Raw genomic sequence first — 27,568 nt, forward strand, 5'->3', positions numbered from 1 at the left:
TCTTGACGAAATAAAGCGTTTTTGTACAACTTCATATAAATAGCTGTACGTCTTGATAGAAGAAGCATACACACATATTTAAGGCGTTATCTTATACAGTTCAAGATCCCCGTGCTGAGCAAACAGGTTTTGAAGCTGTTTGAGCTAAGATTTTCAAGTTATTCACATAATGAAAACCTATACTTTGTTTCGGGCGAGTTCCCCATTCAAATGCATGTAATCGTAGGAAACGCACTGTCTTGACGAAATAAAGCGTTTTTGTACAACTTCATATAAATAGCTGTAAGTTTTGATAGACGACTCAGACACACATATTTAAGGCGTTATCTTATACAGTTCAAGATCCCCGTGCTGGGCAAACAGGTTTTGAAGCTGTTTGAGCTAAGATTTTCAAGTTATTCACATAATGAAAACCTATACTTTGTTTCGGGCGAGTTCCCCATTCAAATGCATGTAATCGTAGGAAACGCACTGTCTTGACGAAATAAAGCGTTTTTGTACAACTTCATATAAATAGCTGTAAGTCTTGATAGAAGAAGCATACACACATATTTACGGCGTTATCTTATACAGTTCAAGATCCCCGTGCTGGATAAACAGGTTTTGAAGCTGTTTGAGCTAAGATTTTCAAGTTATTCACATAATGAAAACCTATACTTTATTTCGGGCGAGTTCCCCATTCAAATGCATGTAATCGTAGGAAACGCACTGTCTTGACGAAATAAAGCGTTTTTGTACAACTTCATATAAATAGCTGTAAGTTTTGATAGACGACTCAGACACACATATTTACGGCGTTATCTTATACAGTTCAAGATCCCCGTGCTGGATAAACAGGTTTTGAAGCTGTTTGAGCTAAGATTTTCAAGTTATTCACATAATGAAAACCTATACTTTGTTTCGGGCGAGGTCCCCATTCAAATGCATGTAATCGTAGGAAACGCACTGTCTTGACGAAAAAAAGCGTTTTTGTACATCTTCATATAAATAGCTGTAAGTCTTGATAGAAGAAGCATACACACATATGGCTGTGTGAAGATGCTTGTTCTCAGCTTCAAATATTATCTCGTAGTATTTTTAAGTCCAAAGTTACTCAGACCACATGTGGAGGATCATTCCTCTGGATCACTGGGTAAACCGCATGAGCTGCCTCCAGCCAATCAGCTGTTTCCAGTTAGATGACTGGAGCATAACGAGCTTCACCTGCTGCTTTGTTTCTTTGGTTTCTGACAAACTAACCACCATTTGTTTGTTTTTGTGTGTGTGTTTGTTTGCAGCTTCTCCTCTCATGGGTGCTCAGAGCTTTCCTAACCTCACCACCACTGGCACCACCTCCACCGTTACCATGTCCACCTCCATAGTAACCAGCAGCAATAATGTAGCCACAGCCACCACGGGTTTGTCGGTGGGCCAGTTACTAAGCAACACCCTTACAACCAGCCTGACGTCTACATCCAGCGAGAGCGACACGGGCCAGGAGGCCGAGTTCTCTCTTTATGGTTGGTGACCACACTCTCACTCACTCACTGAGCCTGCTTCAGCTAACTTGTGCTGCCTATTGTCTCTCATATAAGTCAGCACACTGGTTACCTGAACTGTGTAAAAGTTAGCAGATAGGAACTTAGAGCTTAGCCTTAATTTTATTTGTAAATATAACAGAAAATAAAAACATAGAAATCATTTTCAGCTTGATGGTGAAAATCCCCTTGAAAATCTTAACAACTGGCATCTTGGAGACGGGTTGTTTCGCTCTCGTCCTGTGATGCCCTTACAATGCATATCTTGACGCAAATCTTTAAACCAAGTAGTTTTGCTTTTAAACATAATCCTATATTTAAGCAAAGTTATTAAAGGCAAACGGTGACACTAACACGATCCCAGGTTCACGATCACGTTACTACAGCGGTCCCCAACCCCCGGGCCTCGGACTGGTACCGGTCCGTGAGTCGTTTGGTACCGGGCCGTGAGAGTTGAGGCTCAGGTGTGAAATGTATGGTTTTCAGGGTTTTTATCGGTTTTCAGCATTAGTTTTGTTATCGTTTTTATCGTTAACTCGGTTTTCCTGGGTCTTTTCATGTGTGTTATGAATAAATCTTCTTTTTTTCGGTACCGGTACTAGTTTTACTTTGTTGTATTTATCCGCGACACCTTAAAGGCCGATCCATGAAAATATTGTCGGGCATAAACCCGTCCGTGGCGCAAAAAAGGTTGGGGACCGCTGCGTTGCTACCTCCCTGCTTGTGTGTGTACATGCTCTTTAGAGCAAGTCATAACACCAGTTACATCTTTATTATAGAAAACGTGCAGAGATCATTAAAACACATAAACATTGATCATTTAAGACTGTCTTTGCATGTCTTTGTATAATATGTATAGTAACTGGTTGGATTTGGATAAACCGGACCAGAATTAACCAAACCTAAGCTCATGTTTCTAGAGTTTATCAACATGTGTGCCAAGCGCCATCTTCCCCTCTTTCCCTTATTCTCAGTTGTTTAACCGACTTCATGTCCATCCGCTCATTTTCTCTCCCTTTAGACTTTCTGGACAGCTGCCGTGCCAACACACTGTTGGCTGAGCTGGACGATGAGGAGGACCTCCCAGAGCCTGATGACGATGATGACGAGAACGAAGATGACAATCAGGAGGATCAAGAGTATGAGGAGGTCCTGGTACGTAAATCGATCTGGGCTTATTTTAAAGATTTGGGGTTTTTTCCCCTGATGATTCAAAGATGATCTCTCGCTGTAGCTGTGGATGTTTTGTACAAAAGCCCTTCAGAGGGGTGACTGTGTCACTGCTGTTCTGCAGGAAGAGGAGGAGTATGAGACCAAAGGAGGACGCAGGAGGACATGGGATGACGACTTTGTCCTAAAGAGGCAATTCTCTGCTCTGGTTCCTGCCTTTGACCCCCGACCAGGAAGAACCAATGTCCAGCAGACCACAGACCTGGAGATCCCTCCTCCAGGTAAAAAAAAAAAAAAAATGAAAAGGAGGAAGTGTTCGCTCATCACAGGACTTTCAGCTAGTTTCTGTAAATGCTGTTGTTGGCATTTATTTGTTATTTTGTTAGTTGTCAAAGCTTTGACATCACGGCAACATAACTGATTGGTGATAGTTCTGCAGCAATGCTAATATCATCATCATCGTTTATTTATATAGCACTTTAAAAACACACAAGGCTGACCAAAATGCTGAACAATAGAAACATAATAGATACCATAAGAATAATAAATACGATAAAATAATAAACATAGCGAAAACAATAAAATACAAGTCAGTCAACCACTGAGTCAAAAGCCAGTGAATAAAAATGCGTTTTCAATCTGGATTTTAAAAACCAGCACTGATGTCGATTGCCTAATGTGAAGAGGAAGATTATTCCAAAGCTTAGGAGCCGCGATAGAGAACGCTCGGTCTCCTCTCAGTTTCAGCCGTGATTTGGGGACTGTGAGCAACAGCTGCTCAGCTGACCGGAGCGAACGAGTGGGGACATAGGGCTTCAGCAAATCAGACAGATACACAGGTGCCAGACCATTTAAAGATTTAAAAACCAATAAAATAACTTTAAAATGAATCCTAAATTCAATTGGAATATATGATTTTATTTAAACAACAATTAATATTAGAAAAATATTACTTCTAATGTCACATATCCTATTCTTCTGTGGTGTTTTAATGACACAGACTGGTGATCAGTTAAATGGCAGGTGCCTCCCGTTGTTTATCTGACCAACCACTGAACTAATAATTGCATTACAGGAAATTAGTTTTAAGTTCATTTTTCATTTTGTTGAATAAAAGTTCTATGTTATGATGGACCCAACTGATACGTTTCCTCTTGTTTTCTCAATGTAGCATATTCTGTTTAACACCTTGTTGATGTTAAAGGCTGAAACGGGAAGAGAAAGTATTTATGGATATTAATGGAGTAGTATAAATAGAAGATATTTAACCAAAAATACAAGTCAGGAAATGAGGACTGAAAGAATCCTTGAGGCTATAGAACTTGCACAGAAATTTTGACTACTGGTGTAGAAATCTTTTTCAGAGTTCAGTTGTTTATTTGAGATCTTAGTTATGCTGAAATCATCATTCTTTCAAAGAAAAATAAACTCTTTTAAGAAAGGTCTGCAGTGTAATGTTCCATCCATGTTTTTAAAAAGGGGTTTCTCTGTCTCCCTTGGTCCAGGGACTCCTCAATCCGAGGTTCAGGAGGAGGTGGAGTGTGCTCCCTCTCCTCACCTCGCTCTCACCCTTAAGGTAAGATAAATTACTTGGTGCTCAAATGAAATGTTTTTTTCCCCTTAAAATAATTATTTCAGATTAATCAGCAGAAGACTTTGAGTATATTTTGTAGGATACAGTCAGTTCCTTTCCCAGCTGTCATTGGTGATTCATCCACAGAATACTCTTCCTTTTGCCCAGTCTATCAGTCTGTCTGTGCGATCACAGGATGGTCACAATGTTTAAGCACGTTTGTATCCTCAGATTTTTGCAGTGCTGTGCAAAAATTGCCATGGTAGCTGATTTAACAAACAAACAAACAACAAACAAAAAATACCCTCATGTTGCATTTAAAATGAAAGATAATTGGTACCAAAATAATTTTAGGAACATATTCAGTTTTATATCATTTATCCTTTTCCTTCATTGCGTGTATATTTTTGGAAAACAGTTGCTGTATCTGTCCTGTCTGTGTGTTCAGGTGGCTGGGCTGGGTACAACCCGGGAGGTGGAGCTTCCTCTTACCAACTACAAGTCCACCATCTTCTTCTATGTCCAGCGGCTGCTGCAGCTCTCCTGCAACGGAGCTGTCAAGACGGATAAACTGAGGCGCATCTGGGAGCCCACGTACACGTAAGAGAGGAGACATCTGATGCAAACTTTACTGCATTTGACAGGTCTTGGACAATTTTTGACTTCTGTTTTTAATGCAGGATAATGTACAGAGAGCTGAAAGACTCTGATAAAGAGAAGGAGAGTGGAAAGATGGTGAGTCTATCCAAGTTTTCTCTTTATGTCTGACGGATGTCTGGATGTCTGATGTCTCTTCATTGACCTCGATTCTGTTCTCCTTGACAGGAGTTTTGTGAACACAGCATTGGGGTCGGGGGCCGTTCTGGTGGCCTGAGCCCCAGTTCAGTTTCAGCCAATCAGAGCAGTGAGATTCTGGGTGGTGCCAGAGAGGTTGCGCAGGCGAAGGCAGGATGCAGCCAGAATGCCTGTGGAGTGGAGGATGTCCTGCAGCTACTGCGGATCCTCTACATCATCGGAGGAGACTCGGCTGCTAACACGCGCACGTTGCAGGAGGGTACGAAAACACTCAGTTGCACACTGGAACACACTGCATTTATGCTACTGGGTCTAATGTACATGCGCATTTTCCTTAAATCTGTAGCATCTTTGGGGACTTTTGGGACTGCAAAATATATGAAAACAAAACAGTTTATTCAACATTTCCACTTTAACCACATTAATGATTATATGTAGTACCTGCATTTGGAACGAAATTGGGTAAATGAGAACGGAGCGTTGGACAATCCTTAGGCAAATGAGAATTTGTTGCTTTGCTCACTTTGGTTTGGTAGTCAAACCAAAACACAAAGCAAAAAATGCTGGAGAAAAAGCCGAATTAGAACTCAGTGGGAAATCCACATGCCAGCTAGTGGTGGCTAAGAACAACGTGGACAATTAAGCTTAGCTTTAATTCAGCAGACAAAAGAGCTAACTAGCAGCAGTGATCTAGCCTGACTTGGCAGAGGACTTCTTAGAGAAGTGACGAACGTAAGAACTGATGGAATACTGTGATGACAGAGGTGTATGGGTGCAGACAAGGCTGTACATATGTCATCACAGGTCATCAGGTGTGAATTAGAAGCACAAAGTTACCATTTCTGTATAAAAGTAAAAACAACAAAAAGCATATAGAAAGGACAAAGAAGTATGAATCCCTGCACTTCATTAAAGACAATCACACACAGCATGAAACATTAGCAGGACTCACAGCAGACACATGATGCTCAGCTGCCCAAATCTCTGAATGACACCATGAGGAGTTTGTTCAGCAAACAAATGAGAGGTTGTTTTTGTGGGGGGCGGGGGTTTTTTTTGGGGTTTTTTTGGTGTGGTGGTAGTGTTGTTGAGGGGATGGGGGATAGTAGTGATTACAGGTAGGATTAGTTGGCCTTTTACAGGGCAGTGTGGATTTTACCAGAGTCGCATCCTAAATTCACTATGAACTCTTCAATGAGCGTGCCACCAACTGCAGCACAGGCATCCATTCACTTTCACACTGAAAAACCTGGAAGAAAATTTAAAGGGTGAAGGCATGAAAATAAGAAGTGTCAGTTTCATTGCTTAAGTAATGACCCTATGAAATTCAATTATATTTTATTAGTACCCGACTACAACACTTACTTCCACTGCTGTAACAAAAGAATTTCACAAATATGGTGTTTTCTTATCTAGCCAAAATACAACGGAGTAGAAAAACTACTGTAACTGTAGAGCGATGTTACATCCCCAAGATAGAAGTATAGGGGTGGGTATATATATATATATATATATATATATATATATATATATATATATATATATATATGTGTGTGTCTAGAATAAAGTTGAACCATTGTTGCATTTTTTGCTTCTTTATTCAGTAATAGTCATGATAGGACAAAACACAGGTTGTGACAGCCTTAACATCTTGTTGGCAAATATCTCAGATGTGACCTTTGCAATCAGACAGCAAAAGAGTTCCAGCAACACTGGTGCTAAGTCATCACATCAGATACAGATGGAATTATTTAGGTAATTATTTTCTTAACAGCTGTAAACTTTGATGAAATTTTATATACTGCAGATACAGGAGTGTGGTATTTCAGCACTGATCTGTTTTTCATACAATAAAAAAACAATTAAAGGCAAAGCAAGGAAGTAGGCATTATTATTCTTACATGTTTTATTTATTTGTCTTAAACATATGAATGAATGGATGAATCATCATCTAGTAAAAGTCTTGTGTTTCTTTTTAAATTTGAATTCACAGATAATAAAAGGCGTCATGACAAAGAAACAAAGGGGTAGCTTACAAATTGTTACACTCTTGGCTTGCATTGCATTGTCTTTTTCTCTCATGTCTTTGGCAAGAGGGGATAGACTTGGTAACTGTAAAAAAAAATATTGCACATAATGTTGTTACAGAAAATAGGTTAAAACATTTTGGTTCATCTGGCTTTATAAATAGTTTCTATAAATGCCCAATGGCCTAAAATAGAGTGAATAATTCTTTGAAAAGATCAAAGATAAACTCTGATGCTTCTGCACTTTACAAAAAAAGCTCCTGCTATAGCTAGACATGGGGGGAAAATGAAGAAAGAATACTGTGCACCATAGGAATGTATGAATGGTTACAGCGGCACTGATGTCTCACTGTCTTAAACACTCTTTTACAAACACACTATGTGAATGAGATCCCCACAGTTAAAAACAGATCAAGTAGTCAAATACAAAAACACTTAACTTCCTTGTCTGTAGTTTTAACCCCATGATAGTATCCTTTGGGTTGGGCTCTGGACAGAAGAACAAGATAAGACCATGTTGTAAACTGAAGTACTAATACATGCTTGTTAAGTTACATGTGGTTTAACCCTCTTAGAACACAGAAAAGAATAAACAACACATGAAAATGTAGACAGATGATGATATTACAATTGTTGTAAAGGTTTGAAAACCATCTGTATTTAATGGAGTCTCCATAGGAAACAAGAATAATGGGGGGCACACGTGACTTCACTTTATGGTCGCAGCAGGTGGGTGCCCCTCCCTGAGCTTGGTTTTGTCAGAGGTTTTTCCTTCCCACTGTCACCAAGTGTTTGCTCAGTGGGGTTGGGTTTTTCCTCTGTATTATTTTATGGTCTCTGCTTTACAATATAAAGCACCTTGTAGTGATTTGGCGCTATATAAATAAAACAGAATAACATTGAATTGATTTTTCAGGTTATGACCTGGAAAATTTTGAAATCAGATAAAATAGGAGGAAAAACGGTAACAAATTATGTTTTTAGGTAGTGTTACATTCTTTGAAGGTTTTCAGCTGATCCTTCAGGTAGTTTGAACAGTCATTAGTAGTGATGGAGCAGCAATTTTGATGTCAAATATCTCTGTCAGAATATGGTGGTCGAGCCATGTACTGTAGGTTGGCACTGGTTGGTGTGCCAGTGATGGTGTTGAAGATGCCCATAGAAGCAGACAGATTGCTCCTTGGACCATCATCCACTGGGTTTATCTGGAAGAAATGGACTGTTAGGAAGCTTAAAATATACTGTTTGGTTTGTTTTATGTTTAAAAGGAGGTGGGGGATGGAATTAGTGAGGAATGGTCTTTTAAAATTTTCCTTAATCCATGGAAAATCATAAATATCAGGCTACACATGAAGCTGATTCAAGAGGGCATTACATTTCATCTTTGGGAAGGCAGAATTGGGTGCAAATACTATGTCCATGAAGCTGTTAGTCAGTTGCTGTCTATAAATCTTTTACAGTGTAAATAGTTACTTTATTCAATGACACAATCATTATTACCATCCAAGCTGCTCAGGACAGCATAAATAAAGGAGATAGGAAACATGGTTAGTAAAGGTTAGAGTAAAAGAACTGCAGCACAGGACAGCACTTTTTGTCATGCAATTAAATATAAAATTACACATTGACAAACACCCTCATAACAAAATATATGTGTAGATAAGTGTAGATGAAGCGTGCAGATGTGAATACAAGTAAAATCTGACAGACCAGGTGCAACTTGATTCTTCACACGGAACAAAACTTTATAAATAAAATATTTAGCAGTTATGAGGTATCTCAGAGCCATCACATGCTGTGATTATTCATCATTCTTCAGTGTTTCCACCTGTTCGTGCATGATGTTCGACAGCTCCCTCGTCAGATTCCTGTAGTTGGCTTTCATCTCATCATGATACTCTTGCTGGTCTTCTTTAATCAGCCGCTCATTAACGCTAAGCGCTTGACCGCAGGCGTCCACAAACTGCCTGAAAAGAGAGGCATGAAAAAACTCAAAGCAAAGCAACAAGCGCAAAATAGTAATATGCAATACAGAAAGACGAGCATCCAACCTCTGTAGCCAAGCTCACTAAGGCACAATGTAATCATAGTAATATTGGGCATGTTATAGTGTGTGGGAAGAAGGTTTTCTGTGAGTACCTAAAGACCTCTTTGAGCTGTTTGACTTTGTTGTCTGGATATTTCTTGGCACTGCTGCTGTCTAGGAAGGCTTTGGCATAAGCAAGAGGACCAGCATTTACCTGAAAAATCAAAATCAAAGACTGTTAATTCTAGATTAAAGGAATAAAATAATTAATGATAAAGTAAAAATGATTATAACCTTGTGATTTTGACTCTACCTGAACACTGATGCTGCCTTGGAGCTTGAGCTGCAGGCGTATCATGTCCACTTCAGAGGCCGAGCACAGCTGTCGCAACTCATTCACCTTGGCACTCATCTCATCTATGGCCACTTCTATGGGGCTCAGGTCAGTTTGGTGTTGGTACATGACTGCTATACGCTTCTTTACGTATGGGAAACAGTGGGTGGCTGAGTGAACATAGGATTGGAAGAGAAAAAATATCTGTTTTTAGCAGCAACATACAAATGTGATTTGAACACAGGAACAGTAGATTCTGCAGTAATGCTGGTAACCAGGATATTAAACACTGTAAATGGCCACAGCGGAGTCTCCGCTATAGCCAAGTCGGTTAGCATAATTATTAATAAGGCACAGTAAGAGCTGAACTTACTGGTACACTAATGAAACAGAACTAAATTCATCTACATAATTTTTTAAGTGATTTGCACTAAAGTGAGACACAGGCGATTGTAATCAACAATAACAGTTGACAATCAGGAAGATATAATTAAACTTTGGTTAATCTACTCTACATTTACAAATAGTTTCCATGATTGTATGACATACTGGTGAGAACAGTCCGCCGTTTACATTGCTCTTCCACCCCGCCCTGCTTTTTGCCTGACATTGTGAACGGTGTTTCAAACACAAAGCGCCAGATCTTGTGACTCTTCTCAAAGTCTGTCCTCCTGTCCTCCAGCTCCTTTTCGTCGAGGTAGGGCGTGACGTGAGTTACCTGGATATAGGCGTACTTTGAGTCCAGATCTTTCGGATTCACCTGTGGATGCAGAAGAAGTTTTTCAACATATTTTTTTGTGTTCAATCCATAATATTTATATAAGCTTACATGAAAATAAATTAGTGTGTTAACCAACCAGTAACGGTATTTCCCAATAGCAGTTGACATATAAAAGGTATATATTACATTTGATTTCTTCCCAACTGGCTTTGTATGCTCTCATGTTAACATTTTAACAAAGGTATTTGCAGCTACACAACTTCATTTTTTTTGAGGTTACAGGTTATACTGGCAAAAAAAAATAACATTCACAAGTCAAGTTAGTGCAAGCTGAAAATAAATCAAAAGGTTAACTTTAAAAAATTGAGATTTCTTTTTAGAATTCATATAATTCTTAAGCAAGATGGGTCTAGTCATTTCAGCACTTCAAAAGTAACCCTAAGCATGTGGTATGTGACCCAAAATCAGATTGAGGCTCATCAACAGTTGTCATAGTTATGGGCTTTGAATACAAACATTCACAGTGGTGGAGAGGGGAGGGGGGGTTGCCTTTGGGGCTTAGGTTACCAGGAGATATAGCATAAACAGCAACAAAGTACATTGTAGTGGATGAATAGGGGAAAATGTATTCATGCAGGAGAACGAGGTTTGTCTCCTATGTGAAGCCAAAAATTTAAAAAACTTCATATATTCATTGTGAATTCTCTGAATGCAATGTGTACGTCAAACCTACAATAACGTTTTCTCAAGATTATTGCACAGTTACTAAGGTCTACCATTTACTATCATACTGTCATCCAAACATACAAGAATGTGATCACACCTTGCCAGAGTCCTGAATAATCTTGACATTTTCTTGGCCAAATTTGTCAGAGTATAGCTTCAGGAGCCTCTGGGAAATTTCAGACAGTGGAGTGAACTTTGGCTCCTTGTAGATGTATTCTTTTCCATCCTCATCCTCAAAGAACCCCTGCAAAACGGAAAGATCAAAACTGAAATAAGATGGTTAAAGAAAATATCTGTGGACTAAAGTGGACCTATTGTGCTCATTTCAAGCTCCACATTGTTAGTATTGCACTGTCTCCTTATTGTATGACTTGATGGTGGATTTATTCTTTCAATAACAAGATGTATGAAGCAGTCTGTATTTGTTTAAAGGTGTTAACAATGACATACGCAAATTGAGCTCTCAAAGCCAGTGACACAAACATTCATACAGCCCTTTATGTATGCATAAACACTGTTTAGCATTGTCATGCTAAATGACGTGCCAATGGACACATTCGGAGAAACTCAGGATTGTAACCCAAGGCCAGAGATTGATCCACCAAGCTTCCAGTTGGTAGACGACCTGTCAACCACCTGAGCCACACCAATTCAATTCAGTTTTATTTATACAGCGCCAAATCACAACATTCACCTCAAGGCGCTTTGTATTGTAAGGTAGACCCTACAATAATACATACAGAGAAAAACCCAACAATCATATGACCCCCTATGAGCAAGCACTTTGGCAACAGTGGAAAGGAAAAACACCCTTTTAACAGGAAGAAATCTAGAGCAGAACCAGGCTCTGGGAGAGGCAGCAGAAACCCAAGAAAGAGGAGGAAGGCGAGGAACCATCATTGAAGGACAGGCCCCTGCACGGTATGTACCACCGGCAGATAGAGGAGGTGGCTGATATCCAGAAATCCTACCAGTGGCTGGACAAAGCTGGACTGAAAGACAGCACAGAGGCACTAATCATGGAGCACAGGAACAAGCTCTGAGCACAATATCCATAAAGGCTGGGGTCTATCACACCAGGCAGGACCCCAGGTGCAGGCTGTGTAAAGATGCCCCAGAGACAATCCAGCACATAACAGCAGGGTGCAAGATGCTAGCAGGCAGGGCATACATGGAACGCCATAACCAAGTGGCCAGCATAGTATACAGAAACATCTGTGCCGAATATGGCCGAGGTCAAAATGGGAGACACCCCCAAGGGTGGTGGAGAATGACCGAGCTAAGATCCTGTGGGACTTCCAGATACAGACGGACAAAATGGTGGTGGCTAACCAACCAGACATAGTGGTAGTAGACAAACAGAAGAAGACGACCGTAGTGATCGATGTAGCGGTTCCGAATGACAGCAACATCAGGAAAAAGGAACACGAGAAGCTGGAGAAATACCAAGGGCTCAGAGAAGAGCTCGAGAGGATGTGGAGGGTGAAGGTGAAGGTGACGGTGGTCCCAGTGGTAATCGGAGCACTAGGTGCAGTGACTCCCAAGCTAGGCGAGTGGCTCCAGCAGATCCTGGGAACAACATCGGAGATCTCTGTCCAGAAGAGCGCAGTCCTAGGAATGGCTAAGATACTGCAGGACCCTCAAGCTCCCAGACCTCTGGTAGAGGACCGGAGCTTGAAGGATAAACCGCCCACAGGGCCAAGTGGGGAATTTATATTCATATATATATATATATATATATATATATATATATATATATATATATATATATACAGTGTTGGGGAGTACATGTACCGCCGTTACGTATTTAAAATACAAAATATGAGTAACTGTATTCCGTTACAGTTACCGTTTAAAAAGGTGGTATTTAGAATACAGTTACTTTGTTGAAATAAATGGATTACACGGCGGTACTTCCCTGTTTCATATTGTGGCGGGTCAGGACTGTTTGGGTTTTGTTTGACAGCTACGTTCTGTTCCAGGCGGCAGCGTTACGGTTGCCATGGTTACAGGGTGCCGCTCTCTCTGTGTTTTCTGGGTGAGAGAGGCCTTTGTTGTTGTTGTGCTAAGCTAATAGGCAGAATGCTACCGGTATAGCTCTAAAGAATGTAGCATCATGGGCAGTGTAGTCCGTGCTACAGGGAGAATGGACTGCCATACCCGTTATGTGTCTGTGAGCGAGGGAGGGAGAAAAAGGAAAAGTACGAGCTGTCATCGAGCAGAAACGGGAGCTGGAAGCATGTAAATATAATAATAACCACTGCAGCCAAGAAGAGAGCCTGACGAGCCCAGCTGTAAGTAAGCTATTAAGACTCGACTGTACACCGTGTTCGTGTTTTCCTCTGAAACAATAAGTTCCGTTGGAGCAGCCTTTCAACGCCTCTCTCTGTCTCTGCTAGCAAAGTTGACCCAGACAACAAAGTAAAGCCAGTTTTCGGCTACGAACCCGACACAGAACCCGTATCAGCCAGAGGTCCCTTTACTACGGTTCGGAGCCGCGGACCTTCAGTAACAGTAATAAATCACAGCAATAGTACATTCATGTAGTTGTAAACAGCATGATAATATATTAAGTAATCCAAAGTATTCAGAATACGTTACTGTCATTGAGTAATGGAATACGTTACAGAATACATTTTGGGGCATGTAATCTGTAATGGAATACATTTTAAAAGTAACCTTCCCAACACTGTGTGTGTATGTGTGTATATATATATATATATATATATATATATATATATATATATATATATATATATATATATATATATATATATATATATATATGAGCAATAGGTCCACTTTAAGTGATTGTCATTATATACAGAAAGTTATCAAACACAGCAAACATTAGCTGATCACTACAGAGTCAAACAGATACAATCTATTTAATTTAATATATTCATACATGCGTAACAGTTACACTGTGGTTTATTTGTATAAAAGTAATAGTTGGAAAGGCTTCATCAATTAATCAAAAGAAACTTTCAGGGGAAAAAATCACAATGGAGTTTCTGGATTTGCAAATGATACGGAAAAGAGATAAAAATGATATAAAAGTCACACAATAGCTATTGTTTTGTGACCATGTAACCATGTTTTATCCACTACTGGTCAAAAAAATCATGAAGCAACAAAAGCTTAAAAATCTACAGATACTTGATAGTAATTTTGCAAATACTCATTAGCCCTTAAACAACGTAAAAAGGCACTGACATAGAGGAGGACTCCTCTACTCACTTACCGCAGCCTTAAAAGGAAAGGGAAAAGAAGAGAAATCTCAATTAAAAAAAATAGTAGTGTTCCATTTAGATTCAAAGGTTCAGCTGTATCAGAGAGTGTATGTGTGTATGTGGTACTGTACTGCAAAAAACAATAAGATAAACACCATGCTTTTATGAAAACTGTGGACTGAGTCAAATTTAAGCTAAACCGAAAATTTTAATTATTATCATATTTATTTACTTTTTATTTTATAAACTTACCTGTCCAAAAAAGGCCACTCTGAAGTATGTGCCAAGCAGTCTCTTGCCAGAATGCATTACTTCCATCACTTTAGTATACGCACGGTGGAGTGTATCATACAGGTGTGCCAGTTTCTGTTTGACAAATTCAAAAACAAATTGCAATAACAGTCACGCAGATGTTTTTATTTACAAACTGTTGTTGTGAATTGGCATTATATAAACAGAACAGAACAATTCACACTTTGTCTATAACTTGTGCTCAGTGTGCAGCTCACCTCAAAGTCTCTGCGCTGTTCATAAATGGGAATGATGAGCCTATAGACATCAGCAATGAGCTCATAACGCTCTGCCTTCCAGAGGCCATCAGCACACTCCTCCAAAAGCTCCATCAGCACCTCCTGAACACAAACAATTATCTTATCTTTAGAAAAGACACTAAGAAGTGGGAGTAATGTTACTGCCAAAAAATATTCCTGAAGCCAATGACTAATTTTAAAAAGACATTCTATAGGCTGACATTCAGAAAAGATCGAAACAAAGTCTGACCTCACTGAAGTGAACATCCTGCATCCCAACATCCTCCATCATGGCTGCTTCCTCGTCAATGTTCGGAGTGATGACACGGAAAGCTGAGCAGCCCTGCCTGAACATGCCTGGCATAAAAAAGGTACACAGAGAGACCATACACTGATCAAGCATAAAACTATCACCACTGACATGTCAACCCTGTCATAGAAATGATATTCCCGGTTGGCTATGGCCTCTTTATGTAGGATAATGTGCCCTGCCATGATGCAAAAAATAGTTCAGGAATGGTTTGAGGTTGGCAAGATCTCAGTCCAAGCGGATCTTGTGGGATGTGCTGGACAAACAAGTCTGATCCATGGAGACCCCACAACTTACAGGATTTTAGAGATTTAACATGCTGTTATGTGCTAGACTGTCTCAGGGGCATCTTTGCACAGCCTGCGCCTGGGGTCTTGCCTGGTGTAATAGGCCGAGCCTCTATGAATCTTGTGCTCAGAGCTTGTTCCCGTGCTGCCATGATTTGTTGTCAACACTCTGTGTTGTCTGTCAGTCCAGCTTTTAGGATTTGGTAGGATTTGTTAGTATCAGCCAGTGGTACATGCCATGCAGGGGCCTGCCCTTCCGTGATGGTTCCTCTCTCCTTCCTGCTCTTCTTTGTTGGGCTTCTGCTGCCCGAGGTATTCACTAAGCACACTATCAGTTGCAGATAAATTCCTGATGTACTCGTGGACCTTTGTTTGTTCTTTCATCCTGGTTGTGACACTCACTAATTATCAGCCACGTTTCTTCCGCTTTGTGTGTGTAGTAAGAGAGAGAGACGTGAAGGGTGAAGGCAACAGTAGTCCCAGTGGTAACTAATAGGGGTGCAACAATATTCGTATCGATATTGAACCGTTCGATACAGTGCTTTCGGTTCGGTACGCATATGTATGAACAATACAAAATTTTTAATTTATTTTATCAACTTTCCTTCTGACTGTGCTGTCTGTGTTGAGCGCTCAGTGGATCTGAGGCGGAGTAGTCGAAGGCAGATTCACTGAGCGCAGGGCAAGCTAGCGAGACAGAAGTTAAGCTCTCCTTGCAACATGGCAAATTGAACCTCCCCCACCCTCATTCAGATGTGGCGTTTGGAACTATTTTGGTTTTCATGTGACGTATGACCCTGAAGGTAAGCGCGTCATGGACTAAAGTAAAACAGTATGTTGGATGTGCCAGCAATGCTCAATTACATTGGTGGGAACTAGTGCGTTAGCGCAGTTAGCTTGTTAACATGTTGATGCCGTCCAGCCCCACGCACGGGGCGATCCGCGGTAGCTCGTTAACGGAGATTTGCCGTGTTGTGACCTTAACGTCATTTCAGATTAACGCTGACAGCACTAGTGGGAACACAACGAATATGACTGCACATTTACTCCGACATCATCCAAGTGCAAAGACAAGTGGAAGCAGACAAAAACAACAAGCACGCATGCTACAAACTTTACCTGAGTCATTTAGACAGCCGTTAGCACATGATTCTCCTTATGGGGACCTGATATGTTTAATATGCTGCTGAGAATATAGCCCAGAAGAAGCGTATAGTGTAATAAACTCTCTTTTCCAAAGATGAGAGATTTCTCGATCAGATAGATTTATTTTTTTTATTACTTTGTTGTTTCAGCAACATTAAATGTAAAAACTGTACTTTTGAGTTAAAATATATATTTATAATTTTAATAAATGACAAATTAAAAAGGCATGAACATTTTTTTTTTGTATCAAAAAAATATCGAACCGTGACACCAAAGTATCGAACCGAACCGAACCGTGAATTTTGTGTATCGTTGCACCCCTAGTAACTAAAGCACTTCCCAGGAACAACATCTGAGTTCTCTGTCAAGAAGAGGGCAGCAAAAACACGGCACAGGACCATAAACTTGAAGGATAACGACGAAGGAATATGACTCACACTGTTTATTTTTTACAATTATTGATGGTTTTAGAGTTGGAGGAATTTGCAGTGTATACAATTTACAATTTCAATTGCAGACATCCCCAGCTCTGATATGTGTAAGACGTATAGCTTTTTATCATGCTCCATAAATCTTTCATCTGAAAACAACAAGAGAGTTGACAGGCTTTATTGAGTTTATCAATCAATCTCTCCAGGATAATGTTCCTCTCCTGCTGTAATGTTTATCAGAGATTCATTTTATGGCTTCTGTAAATGAGGATCATAAAAACATGTTGGAGTTCAAATAGTTAACTGCCAGGAGACCTTACATTATATCCTCAACTTACCTTTCCTCCAGAGATACTCAGCCACCAGAGCGGCAACATGCACGTAACACATAGCTGCCTGCAGGTGAAAAGCACAGACACAGTCACGAGTCAGAGGCTAACACAACAATGCCTTACTGCAGAAAAAAAGTCAAGGTATTCAATGTGACGTAAAATACCTCTGAAAGATCCCCATTTTTGTTGTGGATGCGAGCCATACTGTCCAACCAGGTTTTACGGAGCTCAGGGGTGCTGGTGTAGGACTTGGCTAAGCTGTATTGGAGATCTACCAGCATTTCCGGGTCATTTTCGTGCTCCTTCATTTGCTCTGTGGCCATCAACACTGTCCTGATGCGTTTTGTTAGGTCCTTCACATCTGAAGGAAACGCCGTGTGCTGCCCAAGCACAACAACAAAGTGAATGTTCAGGATTACATAAAGCAAGAAGTGGGTACTGAAATGTGTTTGCCCCAAAACAGGAGAAAGGCTGAAATGTATCTATTTAGCCACCTAGTAATAGATAGTATTGCTACATGTATGATCTGACCAAGTGTTAATCAACCAGTTTGGGACAGGAAATAACTAAAATTATTCAACAGTTCTCCTGGTAATTTATTTTGCCTACCAAACTCTCATTCCTCACCTTGATGGTCTTGTCACTGTTGGCATAGTTGTTGATGATGGAGAGAGACTGCTGGAAGCGCATACCCCCTATGCCGATGACGTCAGCAATCAGCTTACTGACAGCAATTACCACCTGGGTGAATATCAACAAGTAAAGAGAACCTTACATTTAAGACTTGCTGTATAATACAGAGATACATCATTAACATGGTTAGCAGATACATCATAGATATTGTATGTAGATGGAGACTAGAAAAGATAACTAAACATATAAGATGTCAAGTTTAGACGGACACAAATGAAACGCTTACCTGCAGATGTGTTCGTACAAAGGATCTGCGACCTGTGTAGTCGAAATTGCTTTTCATAAGAAAGTAGAGAAGGTGGGCAGCATCGCTACGGATGGAGCTCAGCTTGGAGTTACAGCACTTGAGAATTTCGTAGCAGAGAGAGGCACACATGTCGGCCCGGCCATCAAAGAAGGTGCAAGGGAACTAGAGGACATGGAAATGCAGCTGTGGGGTCATTTCAAGTCGATTTGTGGATATCAAAAAATCACAACCACATGGGTTACAACCCAATTCAGCCCAACCCAAGTCAATAAACATGGGGCCAGATATTTCACCTTGTAAATGAAAGTCCTGAGTGAGGTGAAGACCTGTTTGAGAGCGGCCTCAGACTGAGGTATCTGCAGAAAACACAAGTGCACCTGGAAAACCTTCTTCATCAGGGGATTGTGACCGAGATCTGAATTCAGCTGGGTCTGAAAACAGGGAAGGTGAGCTTATTGGCTGAGCAAGAAAATAAAGGGTGTCATGTTGGCTGTCTCTGTTAATACCTTGAACCCCATGATGAAAGTGCTGAGTGTGTCCAGCACAGTGAGACAGACCTCTGTAGACACACTGGCCTCTAGAAGGCACTGGCTGCTCACATCTGCTTCCGTACAGGAGTACGCTGCACAGAAAGCACATACGCAACGTCTCCGATAGGGATAATGTTTTATTAGAGCCATAAAAAAAAGTGCATACCGTTAATTGCTTTATTGATTTACATCTAAGACCAATAACGATTTGCCATGTGCTTGTATGGCAGACCTGTTGTTGATTTTGTCACCATTACCAACTCCTCGAAGGAGTCAGTAAAAGACAAATCCGTTGCCGCCAAGAGCTCGGGAAAGCATGGCTACATTAATTCAGATAAACACAATATTATTTAGGTACAAAAAATAAATAAAAACAATAATATCCTACTTTAACTACAGCAACATCTGCTTCATGACCACATTTTAGCACAGTAAATGGTAAAATGGTAAATGGCCTGCATTTGTATAGCGCTTTTCTAGTCCTTAAAGACCCCAAAGCGCTTTACACTACATTCAGTCATTCACCCATTCACACACTGGCAATGGCAAGCTACAATGTAGCCACAGCTGCCCTGGGGCGCACTGACAGAGGCGAGGCTGCCAAACACAGGCGCCACTGGGCCCTCTGACCACCACCAGTAGGCAAAACATGGGGTTAGTATCTTGCCCAAGGATATTTGGCATGCAGCCAGGAGGCAGCCTGGGATCGAACCACCACCTCCACCTGATTAGTGGCTGATCTGCTCTGCCACCTGAGCTACAGCCACCCCAGCTACACACAAAGTACTTTAAGTATACTCTTAAGCAGAGATGGGCAGTAACGCGTTACTGTAATCCGATTACTTTTTCAAGTAACGAGTAAAGTAAGGGATTACTATTGCAAAAACGGTAATTAGATTACCGTTACTTTCCCGTAGGAACGCTGCGTTACTAAAACCGTGATTTTTTTGCGAGAATGTCTCATGACAGTGACGTAAGCGAGTGCGACGTTCGTGACAACAGCTGTGTGCAGATCAACAATGGATCATATATCAAGTGCAGAGAGAGTATGAGCGTGCAGCGTTTAAAGCGTGGAAGTACTGACCTTACTTTGAGTTTGATTCCATAAAAAGTGACAAAAACATTAGTGTCCGTTGTGCGTGGGAAGAAAACTTCTTTTTACAGCGAAAAACCCCTAAACTTCCAAGCAAGCACCGAGGGCGCTACAACGTAATGGGAAACTCACAGAGAAACTCGCGGATTCTTCCACTGACCACTGCACACCTGCACCAGGGTAAACCTCCGCCTGCCTCACTCCTGCTTTACAGGTGAAAATAGAGCAACAGGACCGCTAGTCTTTGACTTTATTTATTTTCTGCTGTGTTTTACTTGCATCTATTTGAAAGAGTGAGTGTAAACACAAAAAAATATATATTTCATGTGCTGGAATGTGCAGAAAATAGGTTTAAATATTAAACTAATTTCTTCCAGTCAGTGAATGTTGCATATAATTAAATTTTTGCTTGATGCATAAAGTTAAAAGATTAAAAATAATAAAACAAGTTTTAAAAAAAGAGACTTTTCCATTTGATTACATTTTGTATGATGGATTATTTAGAAAAAGTAGAATTGGGCTGAAAGATCTATCGCTTTATCACCTATTCAGGTTGTAAATCGTGTTTTTAAAAAGTAACTAAGTAATTAATTACTTTTGAAAACAAGTAATCAGTAAAGTAACGGGATTACTTTTTGTGGGAGGTAATCAGTAATTAGTTACTGATTACTTTTTTCAAGTAACTTGACCAACAATGCTCTTAAGTATGTTGAAATTCAACCTGAAAGAAGGAAATAACATTTCATACATACTCTAAGTATACAGTGGGGCAAAAAAGTATTTAGTCAGCCACCGATTGTGCAAGTTCCCCCACTTAAAATGATGACAGAGGTCAGTAATTTGCACCAGAGGTACACTTCAACTGTGAGAGACAGAATGTGAAAAAAAAAAATCCATGAATTCACATGGTAGGATTTGTAAAGAATTTATTCGTAAATCAGGGTGGAAAATAAGTATTTGGTCAATAACAAAAATACAACTCAATACTTTGTAACATAAACTTTGTTGGCAATAACAGAGGTCAAACGTTTACTATAGGTCTTTACCAGGTTTGCACACACAGTAGCTGGTATTTTGGCCCATTCCTCCATGCAGATCTTCTCAAGAGCAGTGATGTTTTGGGGCTGTCGCCGAGCAACACAGACTTTCAACTCCCGCCACAGATTTTCTATGGGGTTGAGGTCTGGAGACTGGCTAGGCCACTCCAGGACTTTCAAATGCTTCTTACGGAGCCACTCCTTTGTTGCCCGGGCGGTGTGTTTTGGATCATTGTCATGTTGGAAGACCCAGCCTCGTTTCATCTTCAAAGTTCTCACTGATGGAAGGAGGTTTTGGCTCAAAATCTCACGATACTTGGCCCCATTCATTCTGTCCTTAACACGGATCAGTCGTCCTGTCCCCTTGGCAGAAAAACAGCCCCATAGCATGATGTTTCCACCCCCATGCTTCACAGTAGGTATGGTGTTCTTGGGATGCAACTCAGTATTCTTCTTCCTCCAAACACGACGAGTTGAGTTTATACCAAAAAGTTCTACTTTGGTTTCATCTGACCACATGACATTCTCCCAATCCTCTGCTGTATCATCCATGTGCTCTCTGGCAAACTTCAGACGGGCCTGGACATGCACTGGCTTCAGCAGCGGAACACGTCTGGCACTGCGGGATTTGATTCCCTGCCGTTGTAGTGTGTTACTGATGGTGACCTTTGTTACTTTGGTCCCAGCTCTCTGCAGGTCATTCACCAGGTCCCCCCGTGTGGTTCTGGGATCTTTGCTCACCGTTCTCATGATCATTTTGACCCCACGGGATGAGATCTTGTGTGGAGCCCCAGATCGAGGGAGATTATCAGTGGTCTTGTATGTCTTCCATTTTCTGATGATTGCTCCCACAGTTGATTTTTTCACACCAAGCTGCTTGCCTATTGTAGATTCACTCTTCCCAGTCTGGTGCAGGTCTACAATTCTTTTCCTGGTGTCCTTCGAAAGCTCTTTGGTCTTGGCCATGGCAGAGTTTGGAGTCTGACTGGTTGAGGCTGTGGACAGGTGTCTTTTATACAGATGATGAGGTCAAACAGGTGCCATTCATACAGGTAACGAGTGGGGGACAGAAAAGCTTCTTACAGAAGACGTTACAGGTCTGTGAGAGCCAGGGATTTTCCTTGTTTGAGGTGACCAAATACTTATTTTCCACCCTGATTTACGAATAAATTCTTTACAAATCCTACCATGTGAATTCATGGATTTTTTTTTCACATTCTGTCTCTCACAGTTGAAGTGTACCTCTGGTGCAAATTACTGACCTCTGTCATCATTTTAAGTGGGGGAACTTGCACAATCGGTGGCTGACTAAATACTTTTTTGCCCCACTGTATACAGTACATTCTTGCCCAAATGATTACAAATAAAACATCAAAGTGTGCTATTAAAAATGACTAGATAAAAATAATACAAATGTGTATATTTTCAGTTCGTCCTTATTAGGAGACGTGTCATTATTACTGAAATTAAATGACGTAAGAAGTTTTAGTTTAATGGTCTTGGTTGTAACAAACACATGTAGACTGGTTGGGCAAACTCCCATGCACCCTCAAGTATCCTCGAGAGGATGAAGAGCTGGTCCAGTGGCGTGACCAGGACGAAAACCGCATTGTTCCTCCTGCATCAGAGGTTCGACTAGCGGACGAACTCTCCTTTCCAGCACCCTGGCATAGACTTTCCCGGGGAGGCTGAGGCTACATGAGTTTTGTGGACTTGGAGAAGGCATTCGACCGTGTCCCTCGGGGTGTCCTGTGGGAGGTGTTGCGGGAGTATGCCCATTGCTACGGGCCATTCGATCCCTATACAACCATTGCAAGAGCTTGGTTCGCATTGCCGGCAATAAATTGGACTCATTCCCGGTGGGTGATGGGCTCCGCCAGGGCTGCCCTTTGTCACCGGTTCTGTTCATAATTTTTATGGACAGGATTTCTAGGCGCAGCCAAGTGGCGGAGGGCTTTCGCTTTGGTGGCCTCAGGATCTCATCTCTGATCTTTGCGGATGATGTGGTTCTGTTGGCTTCATCGGGTGAGGGCCTCCAGCTCGCACTGGAGCGGTTCGCAGCCGAGTGTGAAGCAGCGGGAATGAGGATCAGCACCTCCAAATCTGAGGCCATGGTTCTCAGCCGGAAAAGGGTGGAGTGCCCACTCCGGGTCGGGGATGAGGTCCTGCCCCAAGTGGAGGAGTTCAAGTATCTCGGGGTCTTGTTCGCGAGTGATGGGAGAAGGGAGCCGGAGATCGACAGACGGATTGGGGCTGCAGCTGCAGTAATGCAGACGCTGCACCGGTCCGTCGTGGTGAAGAGGGAGCTGAGTGTAAAAGCGAAGCTCTCAATTTACCGGTCGATCTACGTCCCTACCCTCACCTATGGCCACGAGCTATGGGTAGTGACCGAAAGGACGAGATCGCGGATACAAGCGGCAGAAATGAGCTTCCTCCGAAGGGTGGCTGGCATCTCCCTTAGAGATAGGGTGAGAAGTTCGGCCATCCGGGAGGGGCTCAGAGTAGAGCCGCTGCTGCTCCACATCGAAAGGAGCCAGCTGAGGTGGTTCGGGCATCTGACAAGGATGCCTCCTGGGCGCCTCCTGGGTGAGGTGTTCCAGGCATGTCCCACTGGGAGGAGGCCCCGGGGCAGACCCAGGACACGCTGGAGAGATTATATCTCTCGGCTGGCCTGGGAACGCTTTGGTGTTCCCCCGGATGAGCTGGAGGAGGTGGCTGGGGAGAGGGAGGTCTGGGCCTCTTTGCTTAGGCTGCTGCCCCCGCGACCCGGCCCCGGATAAAGCGGATGAAGATGGATGGATGGATGGTCTTGGTTGTAACCCAGTTAACTCTTAATAAATCCATTTTTTGAAGGTTAGGGGTGTTTTTCTACAAGAACAGTTGTAGTTCGTGTACTTAAAAAGTATAACCTCATAAGCATCATCATGCTATCTCAAAATCTGTTATGTGTGCTTTGCCTTCATACTGATTCTGTCTCGTTAATGATTTACTTTTATATGCTGGTTCAATTCAATTCAATTCAATTTTTATTTATATAGCGCCAAATCACAACAAATGTCGCCTCAAGGCGCTTCATAGATACAGAGAAAAGCCCAACAATCATATGACCCCCTATGAGCAAGCACTTTGGCGACAGTGGGAAGGAAAAACTCCCTTTTAACAGGAAGAAACCTCCGGCAGAACCAGGCTCTGGTAACCCTACATGTAGGTTTCACCGAACATCAAACACTTTGTTTCCGGCATTCCGGTATTATGCCATTCTTCAAATGTTTTTAGAGAATAAAAGCGTTACCTAATGATTCAACAAAATAAAATGACTTCCTCATCTTTTTTGAAGATGGAAAGTTCTTACAGTTCTGTGCCGTTTGTTTTGGTGAATAATTATCACATCAGTGATCATTTCATTTGTTACCTGTAATACTTTAGATGTATGTGTAGTTTCTGCTCATGTTCAAAACATTCAAAACAGATGTGGGATGATTTTTAGGAATCATGTACATCTGCACTTGGAAAAAATTCTGACTGAAAACACAAAAAGAACACAAAACATTGCCTTAAGATTAGTTATCAAATTAGCAAACAAGACCTCTAAACTCAAAAAACGTCGATCACAAATTCTTCCTTTTGGTTTTGCCAAATGGTGGGACAGAATTCCAAGACAGATGGAAAAAACCAGATCATTAGTGACATATCTCATCCAGCATATCACCGATTGCAATTCATAGATTATTGTCTATAAAACAAAAAAAGAGAGACGTTGAGCTTGACCTTGACAATTTAGGTGAAGAGCCATTAGGTGATCACCATGTGCAAGTTTTGCTAAACCAGTGCTGTACAAAGTAAATTGTGGCCGGGCAACTAGATGGCTAAGTCGGATAAACTAATAAATATTACTACATTACCAGATTTAGACTAAATTATTGGGTATTTTTATTTATATATTTATTTGTTTTTTGTTGACATGTGGAAAGCATCCATTTAATCATCCATTTCAGGTGGACAGGCCTACTGTTGTTAAAGGTGTGAGCATTCTCCAGAGATCCCAGCTGCTGCAGACGGGCGTGGAGGATCCCAGCTCTGTTACGAGACACAGGGAGAGTCAGTGATTTCCTGTCAGGACCTACAGGCCCCGCCCCCTCATGGATCCTGTTGGAAAACGGAGAGTACTATTAACTTCAAGCTTGAATGACTTACTTACAGCTAAGTCAAAATAAAGACACACAAAAGGGTATAATACTGTTATTTTAAAGCACCACTTACGGAGGGTGTTAATGGTTGTACGAAATAAACCATGGACACATGAAATAAATAAATGTCTAATATGTAATGTGGTTTTAAACTGACAGAGGCAAAAAGAATGTCATGCATTTTGTTAAGCAACCAGCGAATGTAAGATCGCAATCTTACCCAGGGAGGGGCCATAAAACAACTTGCCAGCAATGTTAAGGATCAAAGAACAAATCAAAATCCAACAGTTAAAACATTTACAGAAGATTCGCTAAGAGTCTCTGTTTAGATATGAATCACTAATTGCATGGAATGCCGGCAAAATTAGTTTAAGTTCAAGAATTCAGAAATCAGCAGACAGAACAATATTGACTCTACCTGGCGATGAATCTCTTCCCCATGTATCTGAACTGATAAAGGCAGACTCTGCAGGAAAAACACAGGTATTATTATTCACAAGTTATTACTTCTAGTACCCATTTGACCCCTGCAGAGCTGGATCTGTATCCGAATCTCCAAACGACCCTTGGATTTGTTGCTGCAAACTCGAGATGTTACACCAAATGTCTTAAGAATATGATAAAGGCAGACAGAGTTTGGGTAGGGTCTCATTCCCTCTTCAATCCAGGAAAGTTCTTTGCGGTCAAGCTAACTAGCAGATGGCAAGTTCCAGCAGACTGGTGCAAACAAACATGGTCAATTATGGCTCTAAACAAAAAAATCCCAAATGGCAACAAATGAAATTTTAAACTGAAGGCAGAACAGTAGTCCACAAACTGGCGCAGGCGTCCCTTTGTCAATATCTTTTAGTGAAGCTAGCAAAGTCAATGTTCATTAATTTGCTTACTATGACATCTAAGGCTTGCTAATACAATCTATCTTGTTTATGTTATCTATAAAAAAAATTATTTAGAAAATGTTCAGTCACTCTTACATGTATGTAATAATAAAAAGGTTCTTTCTCTACTTACTCTATCAGTGTGAAGAAGTCCATTAGCTCTGAGGAAGCAGCTTTGCTCCAGTAAGTAAATAGAGCCTCTGAGTATGATGAAATTACATGAAATTAGATTATTAGACCACAGCACGTGTCAAAATCACATATGAATCGCATGTCTCCTACCCTCTGACATGTTCTTGAGGATATGCAGAAAACACATAAGTAGGTTTTTGATCTCATCCTGGTCCAGTTTGTCAGAGCACAGCACAGTGCTGCCCAGGGCTGATGCACACGGATTCTGATGCACAGGAACAAAGTAGAGAAAACTTTTACTTATCAACCTTTGGAGTACTGAAAAAAATCAACCTTTTAAGAGATATAACCCATCACTCAAACAAACCAAACTTTAAAGATGAAAAATGTCAAATACTTTCTTTAAAAACCTTTCTACTGCTGCAGACAGTAACAACAACTCCAGGTTTTAAAAGCATAGAAGAAAAAAAAGTGAAAAACCAACAAGGTCTGCCAATCTTACAAATCCTAAATTTGCAAGACTCTGTAATATGAAAAACACTCTGAAGGGGTCACACATGTCAAACAGAATACTTGTAAAGTTAAGTTTTCCTCATGATTTGCATCCACCCTCTGGGCTGGAGCTGCCTTGTTATAATCACTGTCATTGTCCTGCAGTAGGTCAGGCAGGGGAACAGTGAGGAGAGAGAAGTCCATGGTGACCCGCTTGGTTGCATGATTAAGATGAGGTGCGACTTGGTGTTCGGGTTCAAAAGAGAAAGGGAGCACATTGATAGAATGCCTCCTGGTAGATCTCTCCTTTTGGTGGAGTTGGGATGTGATGGAGCACTGGTGGGAGGAGGGTGTAGGTATGAAAATAATAGAAAATAAAGACACATCTCAAGAGACCTTGAATCTTACAGATGCTGCTTTTGCTTTGTTACTATTATGACTCCAACAGAGTAATGTAGTCTGTGTCATGAAACAAGGCTTTTATTTCCCCGTCTCTGGATATTTCTGGGAGGTGGGGCAATTTTAATATTATATGTCCAGGTTTAATCTAGTCTACCTGAGTAGTTCTCAAATAGTTATGTTTTTGTTAACCTTGAGAAATGTTTTCTATGTTGCAGACTATATCTTTTTCAAAGTTCAAATAAGGCCAGAATTTCCACTACCAGTAAATATTTTATTCTCCTTATCAATCAACCCTTATTATCAATCCCGATCCTAATCATGTTAGTCTGACTTTTTAAGAGTGATGTTAACATTCCTCTATGCCACTGACTCATCTTTATTTCATCAAGAACAACAACAAATGTGCCTAAGGAACTGCCATGTCACAAGTGGTGACCTACCTTTTCCAGAGAGTTGGTCCTGTCACTGCTCTTGTCCAGCAGGCTGTTCCCAGAGTCGGTAGAGACCAGAGAGCCTCTGGAGTCTGCATGGTGAACTGAGCTGGCATTGGTAGTGGAACTTTGAGGAGAGGCTGCAAAGGGACCGTAAAAAAAAAAGTTTTTCACCAAAAGTAAAACCACAAAAACACATTTTTCATTTGTGATCATGGTGCAAGATCAGTAAACTATGATTAAAGATACAGTTTATTCATTTTAAATGATATTATAAAATTATTTACA

At 41.0% G+C, this 27,568-nt stretch overlaps 2 protein-coding genes across 11 annotated transcripts in view; one reads left to right on the top strand and one right to left on the bottom strand.

Annotated features, from left to right (window-relative positions):
* Window positions 1-1,054: 1,054 nt before the first annotated feature.
* LOC146491909 (E3 ubiquitin-protein ligase HECTD1-like) lies at window positions 1,055-27,338 on the top strand. Of its 3 annotated transcripts, none has more exons than XM_085152510.1 (8): window positions 1,055-1,499; window positions 2,539-2,672; window positions 2,812-2,968; window positions 4,193-4,263; window positions 4,709-4,860; window positions 4,941-4,995; window positions 5,086-5,517; window positions 5,551-6,265. In XM_085152510.1, the coding sequence occupies exons 1-7, from the start codon at window positions 1,103-1,105 to the stop codon at window positions 5,491-5,493; spliced, it is 1,374 nt and encodes a 457-aa protein (XP_085008636.1). In that variant the 5' UTR covers window positions 1,055-1,102; the 3' UTR covers window positions 5,494-5,517; window positions 5,551-6,265. The 3 variants fall into 3 exon arrangements, with proteins under 3 accessions (XP_085008636.1, XP_085008635.1, XP_085008637.1); XM_085152511.1 differs by lacking the exon at window positions 5,551-6,265 and adding an exon at window positions 24,754-27,338 and having other exon boundaries at window positions 1,058-1,499; window positions 5,086-5,314; XM_085152509.1 differs by having other exon boundaries at window positions 5,086-6,265.
* Window positions 6,632-27,568, bottom strand: part of LOC146491910 (dedicator of cytokinesis protein 9-like) — a 71,398-nt gene continuing 50,461 nt past the window's right edge. For 4 of the 8 annotated variants that reach the window (XM_085152490.1, XM_085152489.1, XM_085152488.1 and 1 more), the window contains exons 33-53: window positions 27,290-27,420; window positions 26,529-26,783; window positions 26,106-26,220; window positions 25,957-26,023; window positions 25,364-25,411; window positions 24,768-24,904; window positions 18,605-18,720; window positions 18,392-18,529; window positions 18,078-18,260; window positions 17,786-17,899; window positions 17,323-17,538; window positions 17,165-17,222; window positions 14,903-15,009; window positions 14,632-14,754; window positions 14,375-14,488; window positions 10,987-11,133; window positions 9,992-10,202; window positions 9,422-9,612; window positions 9,222-9,322; window positions 8,911-9,049; window positions 6,632-8,287 (exon numbers count right to left, since the gene is read on the bottom strand). In XM_085152490.1, coding sequence (XP_085008616.1) covers window positions 8,153-8,287; window positions 8,911-9,049; window positions 9,222-9,322; window positions 9,422-9,612; window positions 9,992-10,202; window positions 10,987-11,133; window positions 14,375-14,488; window positions 14,632-14,754; window positions 14,903-15,009; window positions 17,165-17,222; window positions 17,323-17,538; window positions 17,786-17,899; window positions 18,078-18,260; window positions 18,392-18,529; window positions 18,605-18,720; window positions 24,768-24,904; window positions 25,364-25,411; window positions 25,957-26,023; window positions 26,106-26,220; window positions 26,529-26,783; window positions 27,290-27,420 — 2,846 coding nt within the window. In that variant the 3' untranslated portion in view covers window positions 6,632-8,152. The remainder of the gene's footprint in view (window positions 8,288-8,910; window positions 9,050-9,221; window positions 9,323-9,421; window positions 9,613-9,991; window positions 10,203-10,986; window positions 11,134-14,374; window positions 14,489-14,631; window positions 14,755-14,902; window positions 15,010-17,164; window positions 17,223-17,322; window positions 17,539-17,785; window positions 17,900-18,077; window positions 18,261-18,391; window positions 18,530-18,604; window positions 18,721-24,767; window positions 24,905-25,363; window positions 25,412-25,956; window positions 26,024-26,105; window positions 26,221-26,528; window positions 26,784-27,289; window positions 27,421-27,568) is intronic. The other 4 variants (XM_085152494.1, XM_085152493.1, XM_085152492.1 and 1 more) reach the window with 2 other exon arrangements.

The sequence above is a fragment of the Neolamprologus multifasciatus genome, chromosome 23, assembly GCF_963576455.1.
Source record: "Neolamprologus multifasciatus chromosome 23, fNeoMul1.2, whole genome shotgun sequence".
Taxonomy (NCBI): Eukaryota; Metazoa; Chordata; class Actinopteri; order Cichliformes; family Cichlidae; genus Neolamprologus; species Neolamprologus multifasciatus.

Bases quoted from the DNA above. Each gene is read 5' to 3' on its own strand.
- LOC146491909 (XM_085152509.1), top strand. From the start codon at position 1,103: ATGTGGAGGATCATTCCTCTGGATCACTGGGTAAACCGCATGAGCTGC. The intron at 2,673-2,811 runs GTACGTAAATCG...GCTGTTCTGCAG, and splicing joins AAGAGTATGAGGAGGTCCTG to GAAGAGGAGGAGTATGAGAC. The intron at 4,264-4,708 runs GTAAGATAAATT...CTGTGTGTTCAG, and splicing joins ACCTCGCTCTCACCCTTAAG to GTGGCTGGGCTGGGTACAAC.